Genomic DNA, 22,581 nt, shown 5'->3' with positions numbered 1-22,581 from the left:
TTGAGCACATAGTCCGGGGCAAGCCCATAGATAATTTTATGGGTTAAAGCACAGATTTTAAAAGTGATACGTTCCTGTACAGGTAGCCAATGGAGGTTGTAGTGCAGAGGCTGTGCATATGCGAACCGTTCTGCTTTAAGCCCCATACCTTTTCTTCCCATCAGACTGTTAGTAAGAAAGTCTCAATTCCAAACACTCTCTCATCCAGAGATTCTTTTTCTCAGATTCACACACTGGACTCTTCCACATGCGCCCCACTTTCTTCTAATCTATCCATCTCTTTCTCTTCTCTTTCCCCTGACAATCAAGTTTCCAGCTGGTTCTCCACAGACTACCGAGTCCTACCTACAACCTCAACCTGGGTCTTCTACAACTCATACTCATCCTAAATCCTCCTGGTATAATCCAACTTTAAGTCTTTTTAAGCGAAGGTACAGAAGTGATGATTTTGGGTTAAACGCCATACCCGAAGCACTCCGTCTCTGTAAACAATTGCGCATCTATAACATTGAACTGAGTAAAGCAAAGAAATAATTTTTCTTGGAGCTCTTCAAGACACCGGATAACCCCACTAAAACTATTTTAAAACTTGTATCAAATCTGACCACGAAACAGCCTGATTCTACTTCCTCTTTGATGCCCTTGCAGCCATCTTGACACAGGTCTCTACACTTGTTGCTTCACTTCCACAATCCGCTGTTGATTCTACCTCTTTACAAGAGTGCTCTTCTTCTTCTATAGACTGATCAATCCTTACTTTTACTTCTTCTATCTCCTCATTCCCAAATCTAACTATGTCTGCTCTGAAACTGAACATTTCCAACACCAAACTTACCTTTTGCCTCCCCCCCCAGGTGGTATTCTATTCCTTCTCATGATCTTCCCCCTAGTATAATTCAAATGGTGAACAAAAGTTGTCTTCGGGATTTGCTCCCATGAGTTGGAAACGTTTGTTAGTATGCCCAATCCTAAAGAAATCTAATCTCAACCCATCAGATCCCATTATCATCCTATTTCTAATCTGTGTTTTCTATCTAAACTACTAGAATGAATTGTTTATTCCCATCTTTATTCCTTTTCTGAAGACACTCTAATTTTTCATCATCGCCAAGTGGGATTTCGTAGTCATCATTTTACCGAATCTGTACTAACTAATCTAGTTAGTAATCTTCACTCTAGTCTTGATAAACACAAAATTTCACTTGATCTATCCTCAAAATTTAACGTTACTAATCATTGTCTCCTGCTTTGCCGTCTCACTGAGGTAGGTATTTCTGACACTGATTGGCCTGGTTATCTTCTTTCTTATCAGATCGCACATTTTCTGTCACTGGGGTCCACAATTTTGGAACACACATCTCTACAATATGGTGTCCCCCAGGGTTCTGTTCTTTCCCCCTTCTATTTAATACTTTCCTCAGTCCACCTGCTTCTCTTCTTCAAGATTTTAATGTCAACTTTTATATCTATGCAGACATTCTCCTGGTTTTCCCTTTTTTCCCCCATACCAGATTGATCTTTCTAAAGCAACTCTGCACTGTCATGGCTTACTGTTCACAGATTGGTCCTTAACCCAGACAAGATCATTGCATGTTGGATCACTGGCTCTTTTCCTATTCCAGCAATTCCTCTGACCCTTTTCAATCAATCTGTTCTTCTAGTCAACTCTTTTTGCTATCTCTGTAACATAGTACATGACAGCAGATAGCAGATAAAGACCTGAATGGTCCTTCCAGTCTGCCCAACAGTCACATTCATTATCAATTCAAGATTTAAATCAACAATGAACGTAATATTATTTACTTGATCATGGTCTTTCTTTGGAGTTTCTGGGACATAGACTATATAAATTCGCCCGTCTCTGTCCTTATGTTCCACCTAATGAAGTTGTTGTCAAAGCCCGCTCCAGCTTATCCAAATCCATCCAGTCTGCCGAACAGTCACATTCATTAGCAATTCAAGACTTAAATCAACAATGAACGTGATATTATTTACTTGATCATGGTCTTTCTTTGGTGTTTCTGGGACATAGCCTATAGAAGTCTGCCTGGCTCTGTCCTTATGTTCCATCTACTGGAGTTGCTGTCAAATCCCACTCCAGCCTATCCAAATCCGTCTTGTCATTTGTGGGACAAAAACTGTGAAAGTCTGCCCAGCACTGTCCTCACATTCCAAACCACTGGAGTTTCTGTCAAAGCTCTCTCCAGTCCACTGTAAACCGGATTGCCATATGCGGGAGTCACACCGTACAAGCCAGCCCAGCACTGGCCATAGCTGTTGCAGCCAGAGTTGCCATCTAAGCACCATTTGACTTGCAAACACATATGCAACCCTTTAAGTTATGTTTTTTATATCATTTATGTTCTAATTTGAGATCCTCTGTACTCATCCCATGACTTTTTGAATTCCGCCAGTTTTATTTTCCACCACCTACCTCAGGAGGTCACTCCAGGCATCCACCACCCTGTCAAAGAGAATTTTCTGACACTACTCCTAAGTCTACCACCCCACAACCTCACTTCATGTCCTTTAGTTTTACTGCTTTCCCTTCTCTGGAAAATATTTGTTTCTATATTAATACCTTTCAAGTATTTAAAAGTCTGTATCATATCTCCCCTGTTCCAGGGCAGAGGGAGCATGGAAACGAAGGAAGCTGACCGGCACGCTGCACCCCCCCCCAGCGGCGTGCACCCGGGGGGGGGGGGGTTCTTTCGCCGGGGGGGGGTGTGGTTGCGCTGCACCAGGGGGGGCGGGGCGCATCGGCGATCCGCCCCGGGTGTCAGCCCCCCTAGGAACGCCACTGCTCCCCTGTTCCTCCTTTCCTCTAGGGTATACATATTGAGGTCTTCCAGTCTCTTCTCATATATCTTTTGGCACAGCTCCATATCATTCTTGTCACCTTCCTCTGGACCGCTTCAAGTCTTCTTACATCTTTAGCAAGATATGGCCTCCAAAACTGAACACAATACTCCAGGTGGGGCCTCACCAATGACTTGTACAGGGGCAACAACACCTTCTTTCTTTTGCTGGTTACACCTCTCTATATACAGCTTAGCATCCATCCATCTGGGTACAGCCACGCCTTGTCACACTGTTTTGTCTCCACTATCATCCCAAGATCACTCTCCCTGTCTGTGCATATCAGCCTCTCACCGCCTAGCACATATGTCGCCCTTGGATTTCTACTCCCCAAGTGCACCACTTTGCAATTCTTTCCTTTAAATTTTAATTGCCAAACATTAGACCATTCTTCTAACTTCCGCAGCCGCTCACAAATATACTGGACAGAATTGGCCCCAATCCTTGAGGCACTCCACTACTCACCTTTCCTTCCTCTGAGTGAATTCCATTAATCACCACCCTCTGGCGTCTGTCTGTCAACCATTCCTAATCTAGTTCACCACTTTGGGTCCTAACTTCAGCCTGTCAATACTCAAGAGCCTCCTATGAGGAACTGTGTCAAAAGCTTTGCTGAAATCTAAGTAGATTACATCTAGTGCACATCCTCAACCCAATTCTCTGGTCACCCAGTCAAAGAATAAAATCAGATTTGTTTGGCATGATTTACCTTTGGTAAAACCATGTTGTCTCAGACCTTGTAACCTACTGGCTACCAGGAAATTCACTATCCTTTCCTTCAGCATCGCTTCCATTACTTTTCCAATAACCGAAGTGAGGCATAACGGCCTGTAGTTTCCAGCTTCTTCTCTGTCACCATTTTGTGAAGAGGGACCACATCTGCTCTTCTTCAATCCTAAGGAACCTCCCCCATCTCCAAGGATTTATTAAACAAAATTTTAAGAGGACCCACCAGAACCTCTATGAAATCCCGCAATATCCTGGGATAGAACCCGTCCGGTCCCATAGCTTTGTCCACCTTCAATTTTTCAAGTTGTTCATAAAAACTTTCTTCCGTCAACGGTGATATATCCACTATATTCTCATATTCACCTTTGCCAGTCAATCAAGGTCCTTCTCCAGGATTTTCTTTCGTGAACACAGAAGTATTTGTTCATCATGTTTGTTTTTCCTCATCATTCTCCACATAGTGGTTCACAGCATCTTTCAGTCTCACAATTCCATTTTTAGTCTTCCTCCTTTCACTACTATACCTGAAAAAAATTCTTGTTGCTCCCTCCTTACATTTCTAGCCATTTGTTCTTCCGTTTGCGCTTTTGCCAGATGTATATCTCTCTTGGCTTCTTTCAGTTTCATCTGGTATTCCTCTCTGTGTTCCTCTTCTTGAGTTTTTCTGTATTTTATGAATGTCAACTCTTTAGCCTATATTTTCTCAGCCACTTGCTTGGAGAACGATATCGGTTTCCTTTTTCTCTTGCTTTTATTTACTCTCCTTACATAAAGGTTAGCCATATTTATAGCTCCTTTCAGCCTGGATCACTGCCTTTCCACTTCTCATATGTCTTCTCAGCCCATCAGCTCTTCCTTCAGATAATCCCCCATTTTACTAAAGTCAACATGTTTGAAATCCAGGACTGAGTTTTGAGCGGCTACTACTCTCCACTTTGGCTGTTATGTCAAACCAAACTGTTTGATGATCACTGCTGCCCAGGTGGGCAGCCTCTTGGACATTAGACACACTTTCCCAATTTGTGAACACCAGATCCAGCGTCACTCCTTTCCTCATGGGTTCTGTCACCATTTGTCTGAGCAGAGCACTTTGAAAGGCATCCACGATATCTCTATTTATTTCTGATTCCGCAGATGGAACTTTTCAATCCATATCTGGGAGGTTGAAATCTCCCAGCAGCACCATCTCTCTTTTCTTGCCCAGTTTTTGGATATCTGTAACCAGATCTTTATCTAGTTCCTCTGATTGTGTCAGAGGTCTGTAGACAACACATGTGGACAGAGGTTCCATCATTTCTTTTCAAGGTGATCCATATCACTTCCTCCTTTCCCCATGCCCCTCAGTTGCTGTGATATTGTTTCTCACATACAGAGCTACTCCTCCACCTTTATGACCATCTCTATCCTTCCTAAATACATTGTAGCCTGGCATGTTTGAATCCCATTCATGGAAATCATTCAACCATTTCTCCGTGATAGCAACAACGTCTAAATCTGCATCTAATATCAGGGCTTTCAGATCATGAACTTGGTTGCTTAGACTCTGAGCATTTGTAGTCATCACTTTCCAGCTACATTTTAGTGGCAGTCTCATCTTTTGTTTAGTTTTTTTCTTTAGTCTCACTTCCTGCTGTGTTGGTAAGAAGTGGTTTGCTAAGGTAGTCGTTTTCATTGTTCTCTTTGCTACTGTCACACCTTGTCTTTAACTGGGGGTGACCACTGGAATTGACCTGCCTCCATATGCCACCTCCACCTTCTAGGTTAAATGCCTAGATGCAAATTGTCTGAATTTCTCTCCAAGGATTTTTTTTCCTGCCACAGTGAGATGCAGTCCATCATTACAATATAGTCGTTTGTTTTTCCATGTATTGCCCCATCCTCCTATGTACCTAAAACCTTTCTGATGACACCAGGCTTTGAGCCAAATATTGAAATTCTCGGTAATTTGTAAACGTTTCTCTTCCTTTACAAATGTAGGTAGTACTTCAGAAAAAGCTACCTTTTGTACCAAATGTTTTAACCCCCTCCCCCAGCTCCTGAAAAGCTCTCTGCATTGCAAGCGGGGTATTATTAGCCAGGTCATTTGTTTCCAGGCGGATAACAACATCAGTGTTAGATTCCTTAGTTTCTTCTCTGATTACAGTCAGTATTTGTCTAGTATACCTGATAGCTGAAGAGCCTGAAAGACATTTCATATTGCTGGACCCCTTGAACTGTGTTTCAAAGTTAATGCCTCTGATAGTAGAATCCCCTAGCAGCAACAGTTTTATGGTTTGCGATTCCTTATTAGTGCTGGGGAGAGGGGTCTTTTCTCTTGGGACACCTTCATTGCTTTTTGCTCCACCTCAGTTCTACTTTCTGGAGCATCACAGTGCTTTAATGGAGCAAAATAATTCTGTAGGGGTAACAATTGTGAGGGTGGATGCTTCTGTGCCACATGTTGTAGTATATCTGAGCCTACTGTAACTCATTTATTCTTTGAGGCAGTAGTGAGAAATTGGTATAACTCTGTGCAGTGATAGAAGCTGCTTTAATTGCATCCAATTCCTGCTTTAGTTTGCTGAGCTCCTGTTTTATACTAGCAAGCTTAAAACAGATAGGCAAGCTTTAAGCCTCCAGATGGTGTGCCTTGGAACTAAAGTACCACAATTATTACACAGAATAAAAGTCATCTTGATTGGTTGGAATGGGTATGAATAGGTGTACTATGATACGGCTAACAATCTGTAAGATTGCCTGTGTATGACTGAGGAGTAAAGTTAATGATTTTTGGGTTGTCTATATATGACTAGAAAACCCTGCGGAGGGAGTAATGTTAATGACTTTTGGTTTGTCTATATATGAGCAGAAAAACCCTGGGAGGTTAGGAGGGACTAATAAGTCCCAGTGAGTCGGCATAGCCCTCTATCAAAAAGGTTCTGGGGCAAGTAATGACAGTTTGCTAAAATAATCAAATTCAGTCAAATTCAGCTAAAAACTAACTTTTCTCCTTAAATCTAAATAGTCCCAATAATTATAGCAGTCTCTGCAATGTAAATGCAAAATAAGCCAGTTATAAGTTTAAAGCTGCTTTTTTATTTAGGACTAGCAATGGAAAATAAACCTGGCAGAATTTGTCCACAGTATATAGCCAAAGTTAGAATGCTACAGCTAGAGTTAGCAGGGTAAAGGACAAGAAACAGTTTGAAAAGCCTATGCTCACTTACTGTCAGAGCTAGGCAGAGAGGGAGAAAAAGTTTTTTTGTTTTGTTTTTGTCTTCTTGGGGTCTGGGTTAAAAAACAGAGAAGTACACCACAATACAGATTTACAGGACAAATTAATTAAGCAATAAGTAATAAAGTCTAGAGAATAGATATATCAGGTTGCTAAACCTGTAGCCAGAACGTTGAGAAATTAAGAATGAAAATATCAAAACACTTAGCAGTATCATACTAGACTTACAACTATCCTTTGCCTAACATATCTCTTCTGTTCTCAAATCAGGTTTCTGCTCTCTTCATTGACTCCATTCTAATTGTTCATACTTTGACTTTGCCTCCTTACACACTCTGCTTCATGCTTCATCATTTCCAAACTCAACTACAGTAACTCTACACTTGTAGGACTCCCGAATTTTCAGCTAAAAAGACTTAGGGGCCATTTTACTAAGGCGAGTCCAACGCGGGTCCATTTGGAACTACTGCCCGGCTACTGTTTCTGGCTTTGTGAAAATTTTTATCATCTTCACTTGAAGAACGCTAATGCAATAAAATTCTAAATCATTATTACTTTTGTAGCAGACTAAAAAAAATTGGCACCTTCTTATGTTGATCATTTCTCATCTTCATATGAATATCTGAACTTAACAATCCTGAAGCAACCCCTTTTCATTAAATCACTAATATAAAACTAGAGAGGCCAAAACTGAAAAGCACTTAAGTGGCAGGCAGTGGTACTGGGTGTTTAAGGGTTTTTTAAAAAATATTTGCAGGGGATAGATGGAGAATTTTGGATTCTATAAAAGGGTGTTTAAATGTATAGAATACTTATATACAAATGCTAAACACTATTCTATAATTTCAGAGTGCAAATTTCTTAGTGCATAAATGCAACAGGGGTGTTCACAGGGGGGAAGCATGGGCAGGTCCAACATTAACACCTATGACCCACAGAATACTGAAATTATGTGCAGAAGTGCCACAGTTAGGCGTGCCCACATAAGCCAGCCACAGATCTGGGCACATAGGGCTAGATTCAGTAAATGGCACCCAAAATTAAGCACTTAAAATCCATGCTAGGCTAGTACTCTGTAAAGGGCACTCTACTGACAGCACCCTTTACAGAATACTGGTTTAGTGCATTTTTCGCACCTAACTTTGGGCACGAGCCCTTACTCCTGTTAAAAGCTGATGTAAAGACTCACGCTCAACTGATGGAAGTTAGATGCGCAAATCCAGTATTCTATAACAATGTACCTAATTTTTAGGAATGTCCCTGACCCACCCATGGTCACACCCCCTTTTGAACTGCACACTATGAAATGCAGGCACGCATGTTATAGACTAGAGCAGTGGTTCCAAAACCTGGTCCTGGAGGCTCCCCCAGCAAGTCAAGTTTTCAGGATACCCACAATGAATATTCATGAGAGATTTGCATGCATTACCTTCACTGTTTGCAAATCTCACTCATGAATATTCATTATGGGTATCCTGAAAACCTGACTGGCTGGGGTGCCTCCAGGACCAGGTTTGGGAACCACTGGACTAGAGCTTGGGGATATCCATGGCACGTTGCTGTGGACTTAAACTAGTATTCTATATAAATATCTACATGCATAAGTGTTCTTAGGCTCACAGCTTGTGCAACGTGGGCACCTAAATTGTGGCACCCAGTTATAGAGATGCCCCTATATGTCCCAAATTATCCATCTGACAAGGAAGCAGGAAATGTCTAGGTAGGCCACACAAATAGTAGGTATGACTTTGAATGTTCGATTTTGATGCTAGAAGTTATACATGGATATTCAATGGTGCTACCTAAACGGATAGCATCGCTGAATATGCATACAATTAGAAACATCTGAATTAGATGCTTCAAATTATATGATTTATGAATCTAAAGAGTCACAGAAATTAAGAAACTTCACCATACCTGACTTGAAAATTACATGTAACTTACCTGTCCTCAAATTCTGGTTTACTGGGAGACTGGTGAGGAGTATAGTAGCTAGTTCGAATGGTCTCTTCCTGGCTGCTAATGGTTTCATATTGACTTTGAGAATGAGCCAGTATGCTGCCCGGAGTTTGGTAGAGCGCTGAGCTCCAGACAGGGCTTGTAACCTCAGTTGGTGTGGCAATTAAATCTTCTTCGCCAGTTCCACTACTGTCACTGTAGCTGTCTCTCCTAGAGGGGGATTTCATCCGCTTTTTGTTCTTATCGGTGACATCATCATTTCACTTGGGCTCTCCTCCTCTGATCCTCTTGCAGTGAATGAACAGGTCTCACACTTTTGAAATTGATTTCTGGAAGTGGTTTCGTGGGGGAATTCAAGGGACTCTGCACCAAAAGACATGTGTTATCTTTAAAAAGTATGATATCCATTCAGCATACTTAAATATGACTGAAATAAAATTAAACATAAAAAATTATAGACCTCATTTTATCATTCGTTGCAATCATATCTGTACAATACTTGTATGACTTTAATGTCTTAATTTTATTGTTGTTTTTGATTTTTGCATATTTTTTTTAATTACTTGTTCACAACCTGAAGTGTTTTTTTGGAAAGAGGATTCTACAAATTTAAGCATTTTAATAAAAATAGATCAATCTTATATGGAGGTAGTGAGTGAATTATCTGGAAACCAAATACAGGCACAGCAAACAGGAAGAATCTCTACTGGACAGAAGCACAAACAGAAGAAAGTAGAGGCTGGCCAAAAAGATGATCCAACACAGGAGATGTAGCTTAATATCACTTTATTCACAGTACCAATAGAAAGACCCGACGCGGTCTGTATTTCAGCGGCACAACCCGCCTGCCTCAGGGGTCACAAACAAACCCTATAGGCAATGAAGGGGTATAAAACACTGGTACAATGAACTCTTGTGAAACACAGGAAAGAAAGGAGATGACCTGGCCAAACAGAGCAGCCAAAAGGCAGTTACTTTGCTACATGAAAAAAAAAAAAAAAAGAGTTTGATGGTGACTCGTGAGGCAAGTGGGTTGAGTTAAAATGACCCATAAGGCAGGCGGGTTGAGCTAAAATGACCTATGTTCATATCAGATGTTAACAGAGCTGAATCATGACTTAAACCCATGAACATCTGACTCCTAGTACTAAGCTCTAACCATCCTCTTTAAAGGTGAAAACGTGTACATACATGGGGTTATCTTATAAACTGTTTATGTGCAGGAAATTGCTCTTTTAAAATTGTATCGAGGTTATACATGCATAAAAGCATGAGTGGTGATAATAATGTGCATACTTTTATTCAGACGACATGTAGGAGTTCTAAATGTAAGTGTTTGGGAGCACTGGGGAGGGATGGGGGAAATGTGAGGTACATATGAACACTCAGTGCTGTGGAGTGTGTACACCACCCCTTAGACTCAGACTCCTCTATTTTTCTACTGTCTGACTCCGACTGTTATTAGGCTTTATATTTTTTGTTCTGGATCTAAAGTACCTGGTAAATATAACTTTAGGTCTAGGACAAATATATGCTAAATTTACCATATATTATATTGTCATAAGTTTTTATTTTGAAGCTGGAGTTGAAGTCAGTACATTTTTACCAACTCCAATCCAACTCCACCCACAATTGCTTCCAACTCTGACTCCACAGCTCTGGTCACGACTACCTCAGAGCAAGTGTAACTTTGTTATGTGAGTTTATATGCATTGTTGGGAATTGATCAACGAAAGTACTTTATAAAAGGGACATATGCTTCATAAGACAGGAATAAATAGGCTAAATTCTAAATGCACCCCAATTATGTATTTAATAACTTACTTATTGTATCAGCTACTACCTATAGGCTCTCTTGAAGCTAAAGATCTCTGGCAGAAAAGTTCAAAGAAAGTTCAAAGAGCTGGTACATCACCTGCTCAATTATACAAGATAATTGCTGGCAGATAGTTATATGTAGTTTTGGAGTAAATATTCAGCTGGCAGTGGTCAGCTCATTTTTGGCAGCCAGTGGTGTTATGTCTGGATATTCAATGCCTAAGCAAAACTGGATAAAGCTAGGACTGTGTTTTGTGAAGCCCAATTTGTCCTGTTAACTTAGGCAGTTAAGGGCTGAATTATCACCACTTAACTACATAATTGTGACTCCGCCCCCAGACCAGTTACTTTGTGTTTGGCAGTTAGTACTAACTAGTTAAGAGGCTCTTTTACTAAGCTGCAGTAAAAAGTGGCCTGCGGTAGTCTGGGCATGTGAATTTGGTGCGCGCTAGGCTATTTTTTTTTTTACTGCGGCTGGGAAAAGGTTTTTTTTTTGGTAAGCTGGTAAATGGCTGTGCACTAAAATTAAAAGTAGCATGTGGCTGTTTACTGTCTGAGTATTTACTGCCACACACTGACCTAGCGGTAAGGGCTCAAGCATTACTCATGTGGTAATCAGTTAGTGCGTGCTAATGTGGCCATGCTGCCAATTACCTCCAGGGACGCCCCCCCCCCCCCATGGTAGGAATTAGAAAAATATTTTCTACCGTGGGAAATAGCGCGCACTAACTTCGAAATTACCACCAGGTGCCCGCGCTACCCAGGCGGTAGTGTCGATGTGGCATGTGCTACTCGTGCGATAGTCCTACTGCAGCTTAGTAAAAGGGTCGCTAAGTGATTAATTGGCCAGGAGCTTCTGCTGCTCAGTTAAACTGCTTTTGAATAAAAATAAATAAATACATGTGTGCGAAGGCCACGTAGGTGCTTATTTTATAAAGGCACATGGCCCATTACAGGTATGTATCTTTATAAAAATACTAAGGGTAAACTAGATTGTGCCTAGATTGAAGCTGTGAATATTTATGTCTGCTAGGGAGCAGTCGTAAATGTTTGCACATAAAGTATGTGTGTACATACATATTTCATGAAGTACATGTGTAAATTGTGACTTTTATAAACTTCTATCTATACTGGATGAAGGCTGTGTGGACACTGACTATTCTGGTTTATGTAGATTATAGGGGACAAAAAGTTGAGACATTCGATAAGATGCAGTAGCTTTTAAGTAACAAAACAAAGTTGTATGACGATCCAAAGAATGCAATTCCATTCAGCTTCTGTTAAATACAGTTTTTGAAAGATCATCAGCAGAACAATGGATCGATTGATATGAAAGTCAGAGACAACTTTGGGAAGAAATTTGGGATGCATACAAAGAATGACTTTGTTGTGAGCAGACTGAGTGGTATGGATTACAGTGGACTAATGCTTGTAGTTCACTAATCCCTTCCAGATGATGTGATTACTGTAAGAAAAAAAAGTTTAGCACATAAGATATTTGAGGGATGCTAGTCCCAAGGGAGCTTGAAGAAACTGAGCAAGAACAACACTGAGGTCCCAAGTAGTTACTGGTTTACAGAATAGAGGTTTAACATGTAAAAAAGTTCTTTCACGAATCAAGAGACCAAAATATGGAGAGAAATGGTTTTTCTCCGTTTTGTCATAATAAGCAGGTAAGGTAGCAAGACAGTGAACTGAAATGGTTTGAAGACCTGAATTGGACAAATGGAGGTAGTCTAAGGCCTGTGGTATAGGGGAATAAGCATGATTTATGATACTTCTTTTGACCCAGAAAGAAAACGTTCTTCACTTGGAACTGTAAGACATTTTAGTGGAACACTTTATTGATGCAAAAATGATAACCTGTATACCTTGGGTCACTGGAAGGTAAGCAATCATTAGCCTTCAGTATCCAAACTGCGAGGTGCAGGGATTGCAGGCTGTGGTGAAGAAGTTGGCCATAGCTGTGTGTGAGAAGAAAAAGATGATTTCCCAGTGGAACTGGTTGACATACAGCTAGCAACAGGTGTAGGAATGGAGAAAACCATACCTGTCTGGGCTAGCTAGGGCAATAAGAATGACATGAGCCATGTCTCACATTATTATCTGAAGGATATGGAAGATAAGTGGAATGGGTGGGAATGCATACATGAGATTTTGTCCCCAGTTTAGAGCAAAAGCATCATAGAACAGAAGAGAGGGCTTCTTGTTGTCTTGAGAAGCAGAGAAATCAACCTTTGGAGTCTCCTATTTAAAGAACAGAGAATAGAGCTCTGACTGGTTCTTGGACATTCGTGTGGGTCTGCTGACTGAGGGAATCTACTAGATAATTTACCTTGTCTGGAACATATATAGCTTGAAGTGTGATTCTTAGGGAACAGGCATAATTTCATATGGCTAGAGCTTCCTGACAAAGAGAATATAACCTTGACCTTCCTTGTTTGTTGAGGTAGCAGCCAAGCTATTCTTTGTGCTGAGATAGCTACTACTGAAGATTAAAAAAAACAATCACCACAGGTAACTTTAGCCAGAAGAAATACATATTCTTGGATGGAGGCGACAACAGAAGACTGTTTTATCAAGATGTGGTGAAAATGAAGCATCTGGATCTGAAGAGTGAGGATCTTTAGTGTGATCAAACTCTGGTAAGTCTTCCTACCTACAATATCTAGAATTCTAAGATCCTTGCCAGGAGGCATACTGGTGTTGGGTCTGGCTGTTTTGGGTTTTTTGATGGAAGATTCAGAGACTACAGACTGTTAAGGAAGCTTGAGTATCATGGCCAACAGCAGAGAAGATTTTATATTTCAATTCTAATCATTCATTCATTCATTCATTCATTCACAGACTGCTTGTACTGACAAAAGTGGCTTCTAGATCTCAACATGCAAATCTAGCAAACCATGGTCAACAGGCAGACATAGGGATTCCTTAGGCAATTTCATAACCTTCAGGATAGATTGAAAATCACTCTGAGCTTGTGGGGTTTTTGTAGGAATTACAGACAGAGATTTTTATTAGGTTCAGGAGAAATTTTGGTTAAGAAGAATCCTCCTGCTGACCGGGAGGCTTGTGTTCAGGAACAGGAATAAGCTGGGAAAGATTATGGAGGTATTGGGGAATTACTGTACATAGATATGGAGAACCTGTGGTAGATGTTTCATCATCCAGGCCTCTAAGTGTAGTGACTAGATCCAGTGAAGACCAAACATCGTCCTCAGAGGGAGAAGATGGTCTTAAGGAACAGAGACCTCTTCATAGTAATCTTCTGCAGATAAATGATATGTGGAATCCTATCCCAAAGTACTAGGAGTTGCACAGTGCCTTAAGCCAAAAGTAAGGCTGAACTTACCTTTAAAAAGTTTTGCAACAGCTGCAGAATGGCTGAGTTAGCATTGTAATTAATATGGAGAGCAGATGGTACTGAGATGAAAAAGTATGCTAAGGGGAAAGTACAAAAACTAGTCCAATACACCATCACAAATTCAAAATATATCAATATATGAATCTATTGTTTTCATATGACAACAAAGAACAAATAACCTTTAAAAATATATAATGCACAGAAAATTTAAATATAGGAGAGCCCTCAGAATATAATATCCCACATTGTGCAGCTAGCATTCTCAAGCTGCAATTGCTCAAGTTGTCATTGTTTTTCTCTTTCATCAGGAAACTCCCCTCGCACACAACTACCTAATGTGCTCAATCTTCATATATCTTTTATATTCATAACTGTGCAAAAAATCTTAAACATTCTAATATGGTCCCCGTTGTATTTTATAAATTTCAATCCAAAATTTGTTTTTAGAAATGTACTTATCTGGAGTTCATATAAAGTGCCACACTTAATTTAAACAGGCTTGCTTAACAAACACATAGCACCTCCTGATGCCCCACACCGTGAGTTTCGTCAGCAGACTGCCTCAGAGACTTGGGTGAGCTCAGATAGAGAAATTATGTCTAGCAATAGCTCCCAACTTTTCATGAAGACTTTTCATGAATTTGTGATGGTGTATTGGACTGGGTTTTGTGTTAGGTTTCAACAGTGTGCCAGTTCTTTTGGGATTTTTTTTGTGTTTATAAGGGGAAAGTACAGGCATAGGCTCAATAAAGAACATGTCTACTGCAAATGTTTTTTTCCTGAGGAATCACAGGTCTCTTAATAGCTCATGAGGGAATTACACAAGGAGACAGAGATTTACTTACAGTCTTTGTAGAATGTTTGTTATCAGAACAGTGACTGGCTATAGGTAGCCCATCACGCTGAGGAAAACTGTGTGCAGTGACCTTTATGAGCTCAGTATCTTTCATTTTCAGTTTCTTTTTAATGGCTTTGTCCTCTGAAAGAGGAACAAAAAGGGACCTAGAGTAACTGATTGGGTTAAAAATTGATTGAATGGAAGGAGACAGAGGGTAGTGGTAAATGGAGCTCGCTCTGAAAAGGATGTCGTCAGTGGAGTACCACAGGGATCGGTCCTAGGGCCGGCTCTTTTTAATGTCTTTGTAAGTGATATTGCGGAAGGGTTGTCTGGTACGGTTTGTCTCTTTGCAGATGATACCAAACTCTGCAACAGGGTGGACACCCTGGACAGCGTGAATGACATGAGGAAGGACCTCGTGAAGCTGGACGAATGGACCGATATTTGGCAACTAAGGTTTAATCCCAAAAAATGCAGGGTCATGCACTTGGGTCGCAAGAATCTGAGGGAACGGTACAGTATAGGGAGTGAAGTGCTTCAGTGTACGAAGGAAGAGCGGGACTTGGGAGTGATTGTGTCTGATGACCTTAAAGCTTCCAAACAGGTAGAAAAAGCGATGGTCAAAGCAAGAAGGATGCTTGGGTGCATAAAGAGAGGCATGACCAGCAGGAAAAAGGAGGTGATAGTGCCATTGTATAAGTCTCTAGTGAGGCCCCATTTGGAGTACTGCATACAGTTCTGGAGACCGCACCTACAAAAAGATATAAGCAGGATGGAGTCGGTCAGAGGGCGGCTACAAAATTTGTAAGCAGTCTTGAACGCAAAAATTATAGTGATAGGCTTATGAACCTCAACATATATACGCTGGAAGAGAGAAGAAAGAGAGGAGATGTGATAGAGACGTTTACATATCTCAAAAGCATTTGTGTAAAGGAAGACAGCCCTTTTCAACTGAAGGAGAGCTCTAGAATGAGGGGGCATATGGCAAAGCTAAGAGGGAATAGGCTTAGGAGTAATCTAAGGAAGTACTATTTCACAGAAAGGGTGGTGGAGGCGTGGAATGGCCTCCCGGTGGAGGTTGTGGAGTCTAGGACTGTTCCAGAATTTAAAAAGGCATGAGATAAGCATGTGGGATCGCTTAGGAAAAGGAAGAATTAGGGGTTACAGAGGATGGGCAGACTGGATGGGTCATACGGCCTTTATCTGCCATCATGTTTCTATGTTTCTAGGTGTAAACGCATGATCTCTGATATCTGAGCTGCTAGTTCAATGTGCCTTCTTTGTCATTGATGTAGAAAACTCCCAAATGACTAGGCAATTTTTATTTCTTTTTACGTGCTACCCCAGAAGTTCTGCTTGCTGAGGTGGAGAGAGGTGAAATAAGGCAAACTATATCTTTGTCTGCAAGTGCCTCAATTGGCCCTTTAGGGAATGCGGAAGTGGGGCAACCGTGAGCACAGAAAACAAGGCAACAGGTAAATTCTCTCTTTTTACAAAACAATAATGTGTAGTGCTTCTGAAAGGAGAGAAGAGCGCTATACAACTGCTTGCTCTGACAGAAAGAACAAGACTGAGGCACAGTGGGGGTGGGGGGGGGGTGGGTAGGATTGAGCGGGAGTACCAGTGTGAGCTCAGAGACTTATAAAAAACAAAACAAAAGATCCCTAAGCTAGGAAGAGCAAATGGATCTGTCCAGAGGACTTCATCATCAAATGTGTCTACATATCCCCTGCTTCTCAACAGAGAACAAACATTTATATTCTCCTCTTGGAGCTTCTTTGTGATTCCTTTAAAATCCCTTCTCTTCTGCAAAATAATGGGAAACAAATGTGTGTAAATTTTGACTGTCTGTCAATCTCACTTTATCTGGTTCAATTTCCTAACCACTTGCAGGGCCCTCTCTGAGTATTCCCTGGAGGCTTGATCGAGTGTTGATTTTCAGCCCAAGCACTGATTTACACTGCAAAGCCCCTCTACAAATACTTCTAACCTTGTCCTCTGCTTCTTCAATCCAGTGTCACAGTCCACTCAAATTTGCCCTTAGCTGCTCCAGACCAGTATCAATGTCCTCTCATAGTCCTGCCATTTCAGCCTTTAATTCATTAAACATTGGTAGAGCTCCACTTGGCTGGGCACCTGGTCACCCTCTTCTTCATACTCATGCACTCTTCCCTGCAAGCTCACTTCCCTATCCTCCTCACTCTGATCTCTCACCATCTTGGAAGCCACTTTCACTGGGTAGTCAGCGCTGCTACAGGCAAAGGCTTTTAAATCAACTACTTTCTTCTTCCCAGCCATTCTCAGAGCACTGGGATCATTCACACTACTTCTCTTTACTTCTTCACCCACTAAGGACCCAAAATGCTACTCTTTTCATTGTTTTCAACCAGGTTTTTGATGGAGCACTGTGCCTACATCTCTGTCAACGTCGATGACTCTACTTCCTCCCTCACAAACTGTAGCTTCATTCCTGCTCCTTCCAAACGCCACTCCTGAATACATTATATATGGGTGATGTGAAAGTACAAAACTTCTTATCACCTCATGTGCTTTTACATGCGTAACCCTTGGGGCAGTTTTATAAAAGCCTTTTCACGTGCTAAAAACTCTTTATAAAATTCTCTCTTAAGTATATAGAGTTTGTAAACTTACCATTAGTGAATGTAAACTTACCATTAGCGAAGGGCTGATATCTGGTAGGACTCCAGGAGGAGGTCTGCACAGAAGTAAAGTAACATCTGGGGAGGTTCCTCTAAGTGCTGAGATTACCTCCTGAAGAGGAAAAACATTTGGTCAATTATTTGACTCTAAGGAGGTAATTTCATTACAGGTCACCTAAATGAAATGTCCAAAATGATGCCTATTTTATGCCTGTTTTGTAAAGGCAATATATGTTTCCAATGTACCTTTATAACTAGGCTCCTACAACACAACCTTCAGTAGTTAAATTATCTCACACAAATGTACACCTGCAAGAAAGGTGTAAATGTGTGAACATCCTCTATGTGTGTACATGCATAGTTTATGTTTCAATCATTTTTATTAATAACTTCCAATATGCCAAACAGACAACATAACCGAAAGATAAGTACAGAATGGCAGTTCCAACAAACCGAGCTAAGCATAACTCCCACCCCATCCCACCCCTTCTCATAGTCCGTGCATCCAGCTATTACAGGAAATCGACATATATTCTACTAGAACAGTACACTCAAAGATTTAATAATTGATTGCGAGCTCTCAATGTCAGTGTCCCCCAGAATGGTTCCCATATAGACTGGAATTGGCAACCAGTAGCATGTGCAAAGTCTCGAACCCCCAAACGTTCCATCTGTAGTTGAATTAGCATCAGTGATCTCCAATAAGGTGGGGGCCAGAAGTATCGAACCAGGAGATGAGGATACTCTTTATAGTCAATAAAACCGTTTTCTTCAGGAACAATCTAAAACCTCAAGGATAAGGCGTTCCTTCTTGGTGGACCCCAAACAGCAACAAAGGATCTCTTGTAAGAGTACATTTCCAAATACAGTCATCAAACTGAAACAGCCATGCCCAAAATTGCTGCACAGTTGACACAATGCCAGAACGTGTCCCAGTGTAGCATCTCTGTTTTGACATTTAGGACAGAGAACTGCTGCACTCACACCTGCTTGCTGAGCTCTATGGGGTGACACAAATAGACGAAGTGCAAATTTGTATAGAGTTTCCTGAAGATGTATGTTGATTGTGTAGTTTCGTAGGTCTAAAAGACCACAGTTGTTGTTCCGAGAGGCGACAACCTAGGTCTACCAACTATTGTGTGGAGATGTGCACATAATTCAACTCCTCGGTCATTTCTTGCAGAAATTTGTGATGAAAAGATAAGGGAACTTTAAGCTGGGCTTCCAATGAGAGCGCCTCTGCCAGCAGATCTTGGACATCCTCAGTCTAATCCATGCAGATAATCCTCTCCTCTCTTTTAACATGGCTGCCGAGACTTCCAGCGGCGGCCTTGCAAGACTGCTGGAAGTCTTGGCAGCCATGTTAAAAAAGCAGAGAGGAGAGGATCAGCACTGTGGTACAGGGCAGGAAAGAGTGTGGATCTTTCCTGCCCCAAAGAAGCGATTAGACCACCAGGCTGCCTCGAGCTATGTGCCGGGAGGGCACCCAGGATCAGAAGGGAGGTGGATGGATGGAGTCAGAAGGTAAAAGGGTGAGTCTGTTTCTCCTTCCTTATGCTGCTGTCATCGCCATACACTCAAAAGAAAGCAAGTGAACCTATGAGCTGCTGCATCCACATTGTCGTTCTTTGTTGGTGCCATTTTTATTTAATCTCCCTTATATTTTTAAACATGCCGGCTTGTGCAACATACAGATGCACGTAAAGGAAGTATAATGATGGAATAACTTTTCATAGAGTAGTAATTTGTTATAAATTGTAATCAGTGTGTTATTTGGAGGGGCTGGTTAAATGGACACCCTAGCATGTGGTATATTCGTGCAGATATTTGTTTCTCAACGTTCAGTTTCTATCTATCTATTTACTTATTTGTGACATTTGTATCTCACATTAAACATGAATTAAGTTGAAACCTGGGGGAATTTAAAATATTTTTCCCCTGTGCCTACATCAAAAGAAAAAGATGGCATGTGGGAACTTTCTCCATTTGTTTTGTGAATTGTATTGGTATATTATAAAAATGCACTTGCCGTTTTTACTACTACTTTTTAACAAAAAGGTATTGAATAAGTAGAGAAGGGTTTCCTTCATGCAGAAGTTTTGTCCAGCATCAGTCTAAAAGAGCCAACATTGTCCAGTTCAGAACACTATTAGTTGCCAAGTTTATATAAAGTTAATTATGTTCAGCAGAAAATAAATCTGTTGCCTCAGCCTGCTTGCTATGTGAATACTGCATCAAATATTACATATTAAGGGCATTTGCTTTAAACTTTGTTTTAATTCATTTATTCAGTCCTTACAAGTACATGGTTTTGCTTTTTAATCCCAAAGGTGAATCCTAAGGGAGGTTGAACAATTAGATATAAACTGTGTTGTTTCTGACTTTACTTGTTTTGCAATTTGGAGTGCTTTGGGTCCTGTGCTGATCTGTACATCTGCTGTCTTAGAGTACGGAAGAAAATGATGTATGTTACTTTTACTAGTATTTTTACTGCTTATAGAATCTGGCTTTCTTGGGAGGGGGGGGGGGGGGTCAAGGTGACTGCGGCATGACAAGGGCTTGGCGGGCTGGGAGCTGGGATGGAGATTACTTGTGGCAGGGATGGGTTAGATTCCCACGGGGATGTGCGGGGGAAGGTTAAATTCCCCACAAGGATGGACTGGGATGGGTTAGATTCCAGCAGGGATGGGTTGGATTTCTGTTCCCATGCAACTCTCTACTCCACACTTCATCCATGAGGTGAAAAAGTTGTGCCCCATTGCCCGAGGGAAAAGCAGGATTATTGCTGAGTGAGAAATAGGAGGTCACAGCTGCAGAAAAGTGGTGTCGTCGGCATAACCATCTTCACGTTTGCCGGCCAGTTCTCAATAAAGGGTAAATTTTGAAGGTCCCCACGGGCACAGCACCCCCAGTATGCAGCACTACACTGAAGGTTGAAGATGAGGCAAAAGTTGAGTTTCCAAAGACATGACAGAAAATGTAGATGTTCCATGGTACCATTCAGGTGCTGTATGTCACTAGCCACATTAAGATAACGAAAATTAAGCAACCCCATGCCCCCATAAGACTTTGGGGTCTGCAGGATCCTCAGCAGCAATATGGATCATCGACCTTGCCATAAGAAGCCCTGCACAGCATTATTTAATGTCTTCTCATCTCTCATAGGAAGGAACACAGGATAACATCTGAAAGAAATACAACCACTTGGGTGCAATTAACATATTCAAGAGGTGAATCCATCCCCATAGGGACAAAGGGTATGCCTTCCAAATCTGGAGTTTTCCCAGTGTGTCCTCCAAAAGAGGGCAGAAATGTATGGTATATAGCCTAGTCACATCACGAGGGATTTGTACCCCAAGATATTTTACTTGATCCACTGCCCAAGCAAATCGGAAAGTGCCTTTCCAGTTCATCTGAACATCTTGTTGCAAAGGAAATGCCACAGATTTCTGGTAATTTAATGTAAACCCTGAGAAAGAGCCAAATGTAATTACCTGTAACAAATTGGGCACTGCCTCCTCTGGCAGAGTCAATAAAAGCATCAGATTATCCACATAAGCTAAAGTTTTAATTACTGTGCCATGTAGTATAATCCAAGGGATTTCCTCTGACCTCTCAATAATACGTATCAAGGGCTCCAGTGAGATACTACTACTTATCATTTCTATAGTGCTACAAGGCATACACAGTGCTGTAACCATACACAAACAAGACAGTCCCTGCTCAAAGAGCTTACAATCTAGATAAGACAGGTAGACAGACAGACAGAACAATTAAGGGTAAGGGAATAAAGAGGAGGATAAAAGGACAGGGCAAGTGAGTAGTGGTTAGGAGTCAAAAGCAGTGGTAAACAGGTGGGCTTTAAGTTTGGACTTGAAAACGGCCAAAGACGGGGCTAGACGTACAGGCTCGGGAAGTCTATTCCAGGCGTGAGGTGCAGCAAGATAAAAGGAACAGAGTCTGGAATTAGCAGTAGAGGAGAAGGGAACAGATAAGAGAGACGTATCTACAGAACGGAGTACCCGAGGGGGGGTGTAGGGAGAGACAAGAGTGGAGAGGTACTGGGGAGCGGCAGATGAATGCACTTATAGGTCAATAAGAGAAGTTTGAATTGGAAATGGATAGGGAGCCAGTGGAGTGACTTAAGGAAAGGGCTAATGTGAGCATAGCGACTTTGGCGGAAAATGAGTCGCGAAGCAGAGTTTTGGACTGATTGAAGAGGAGAGAGATGGCTAAGAGGGAGGCCGGTGAGAAGCAGGTTGCAATAATCAATATGGGAGGTGATAAGAATGTGGATAATGGTTCTGCTAGAGTGCTCAGAGATGAAGGGACAGATTTTGCTGATGTTATAGAGAAAGAAACGACAGATTTTGGAAATCTGCTGAATGTGAGCAGAGAAGGAGAGAGAAGAGTCAAAGATGACCCCAAGGTTAAGAGCTGATGAGACAGGAAGAATGAGAGTACCATCCACAGAAATAGAGAAAGGGGGGAAAGGAGTGGTAGGTTTAGGGGGAAAGATGAGAAGCTCGGTTTTGGCCATGTTAAGTTTCATAATAAAAAGAAGGGGCGACAGAGGGCATTACTGTCTTGTGCCTCGCTCAATCCCAAATGGCACAGTTTGCTCTCCATTAACCATTAGTTTAGCCAATAGTGAATTATATAAAGCATGTATTGCCTGCAAGAACCAGCCCGTGATTCCCTCCCTCTCTAACACTGTAAACAGATATTTCCAATCCATCTTATCAAAGGCTTTCTCAGCACCTAAGCCGAGGGCCAATGCAGGGAGGGTCTGCCATTGACAATACCTAATTGCCAACAGCATTTTCCGCACATTTATTACTGATTGACACTCCTGTATAAACCTTGTTTGCGTATCACTGATTAAAAGTGGCATATATTTAACTAAGCGGGTAGCCAAAATCTTAGATAAAATTTTAATATCAACATTGATCAGTGAGATGGGCCTGTATGAATTTGGCAAGTCTACTAGTTTGCCTGGTTTAGGTATTAGTGTGATCAATGCTATGTTTTCATGTTGCGGGAAAGCACCAGTAGCCACTACCTCAGCATAGTAGTTCAACAATGGTTTGATTAATGGGAACTGGAGCATTTTGTAAAATTCCCCACAGTAACCATCCTC

The 22,581-nt window shown here is 41.3% G+C and overlaps 1 protein-coding gene across 1 annotated transcript in view; it reads right to left on the bottom strand.

Moving 5' to 3' along the window:
- Positions 1 to 22,581, bottom strand: part of PTPN13 (protein tyrosine phosphatase non-receptor type 13) — a gene marked incomplete at its 3' end in the record, with an annotated part of 651,945 nt that overhangs the window by 128,461 nt on the left and 500,903 nt on the right. The window contains 4 exon segments of the mRNA XM_030190609.1: positions 8,747 to 9,040; positions 15,721 to 15,732; positions 16,669 to 16,700; positions 17,434 to 17,553. Of these exon segments, the coding sequence (XP_030046469.1) occupies positions 8,747 to 9,040; positions 15,721 to 15,732; positions 16,669 to 16,700; positions 17,434 to 17,553 (458 nt within the window).

Source organism: Microcaecilia unicolor, chromosome 2, assembly GCF_901765095.1.
Source record: "Microcaecilia unicolor chromosome 2, aMicUni1.1, whole genome shotgun sequence".
NCBI lineage: Eukaryota > Metazoa > Chordata > Amphibia > Gymnophiona > Siphonopidae > Microcaecilia > Microcaecilia unicolor.
Note: the sequence above shows the minus strand (reverse complement) of the source record. Positions and strands in the feature narration are given on the sequence as shown.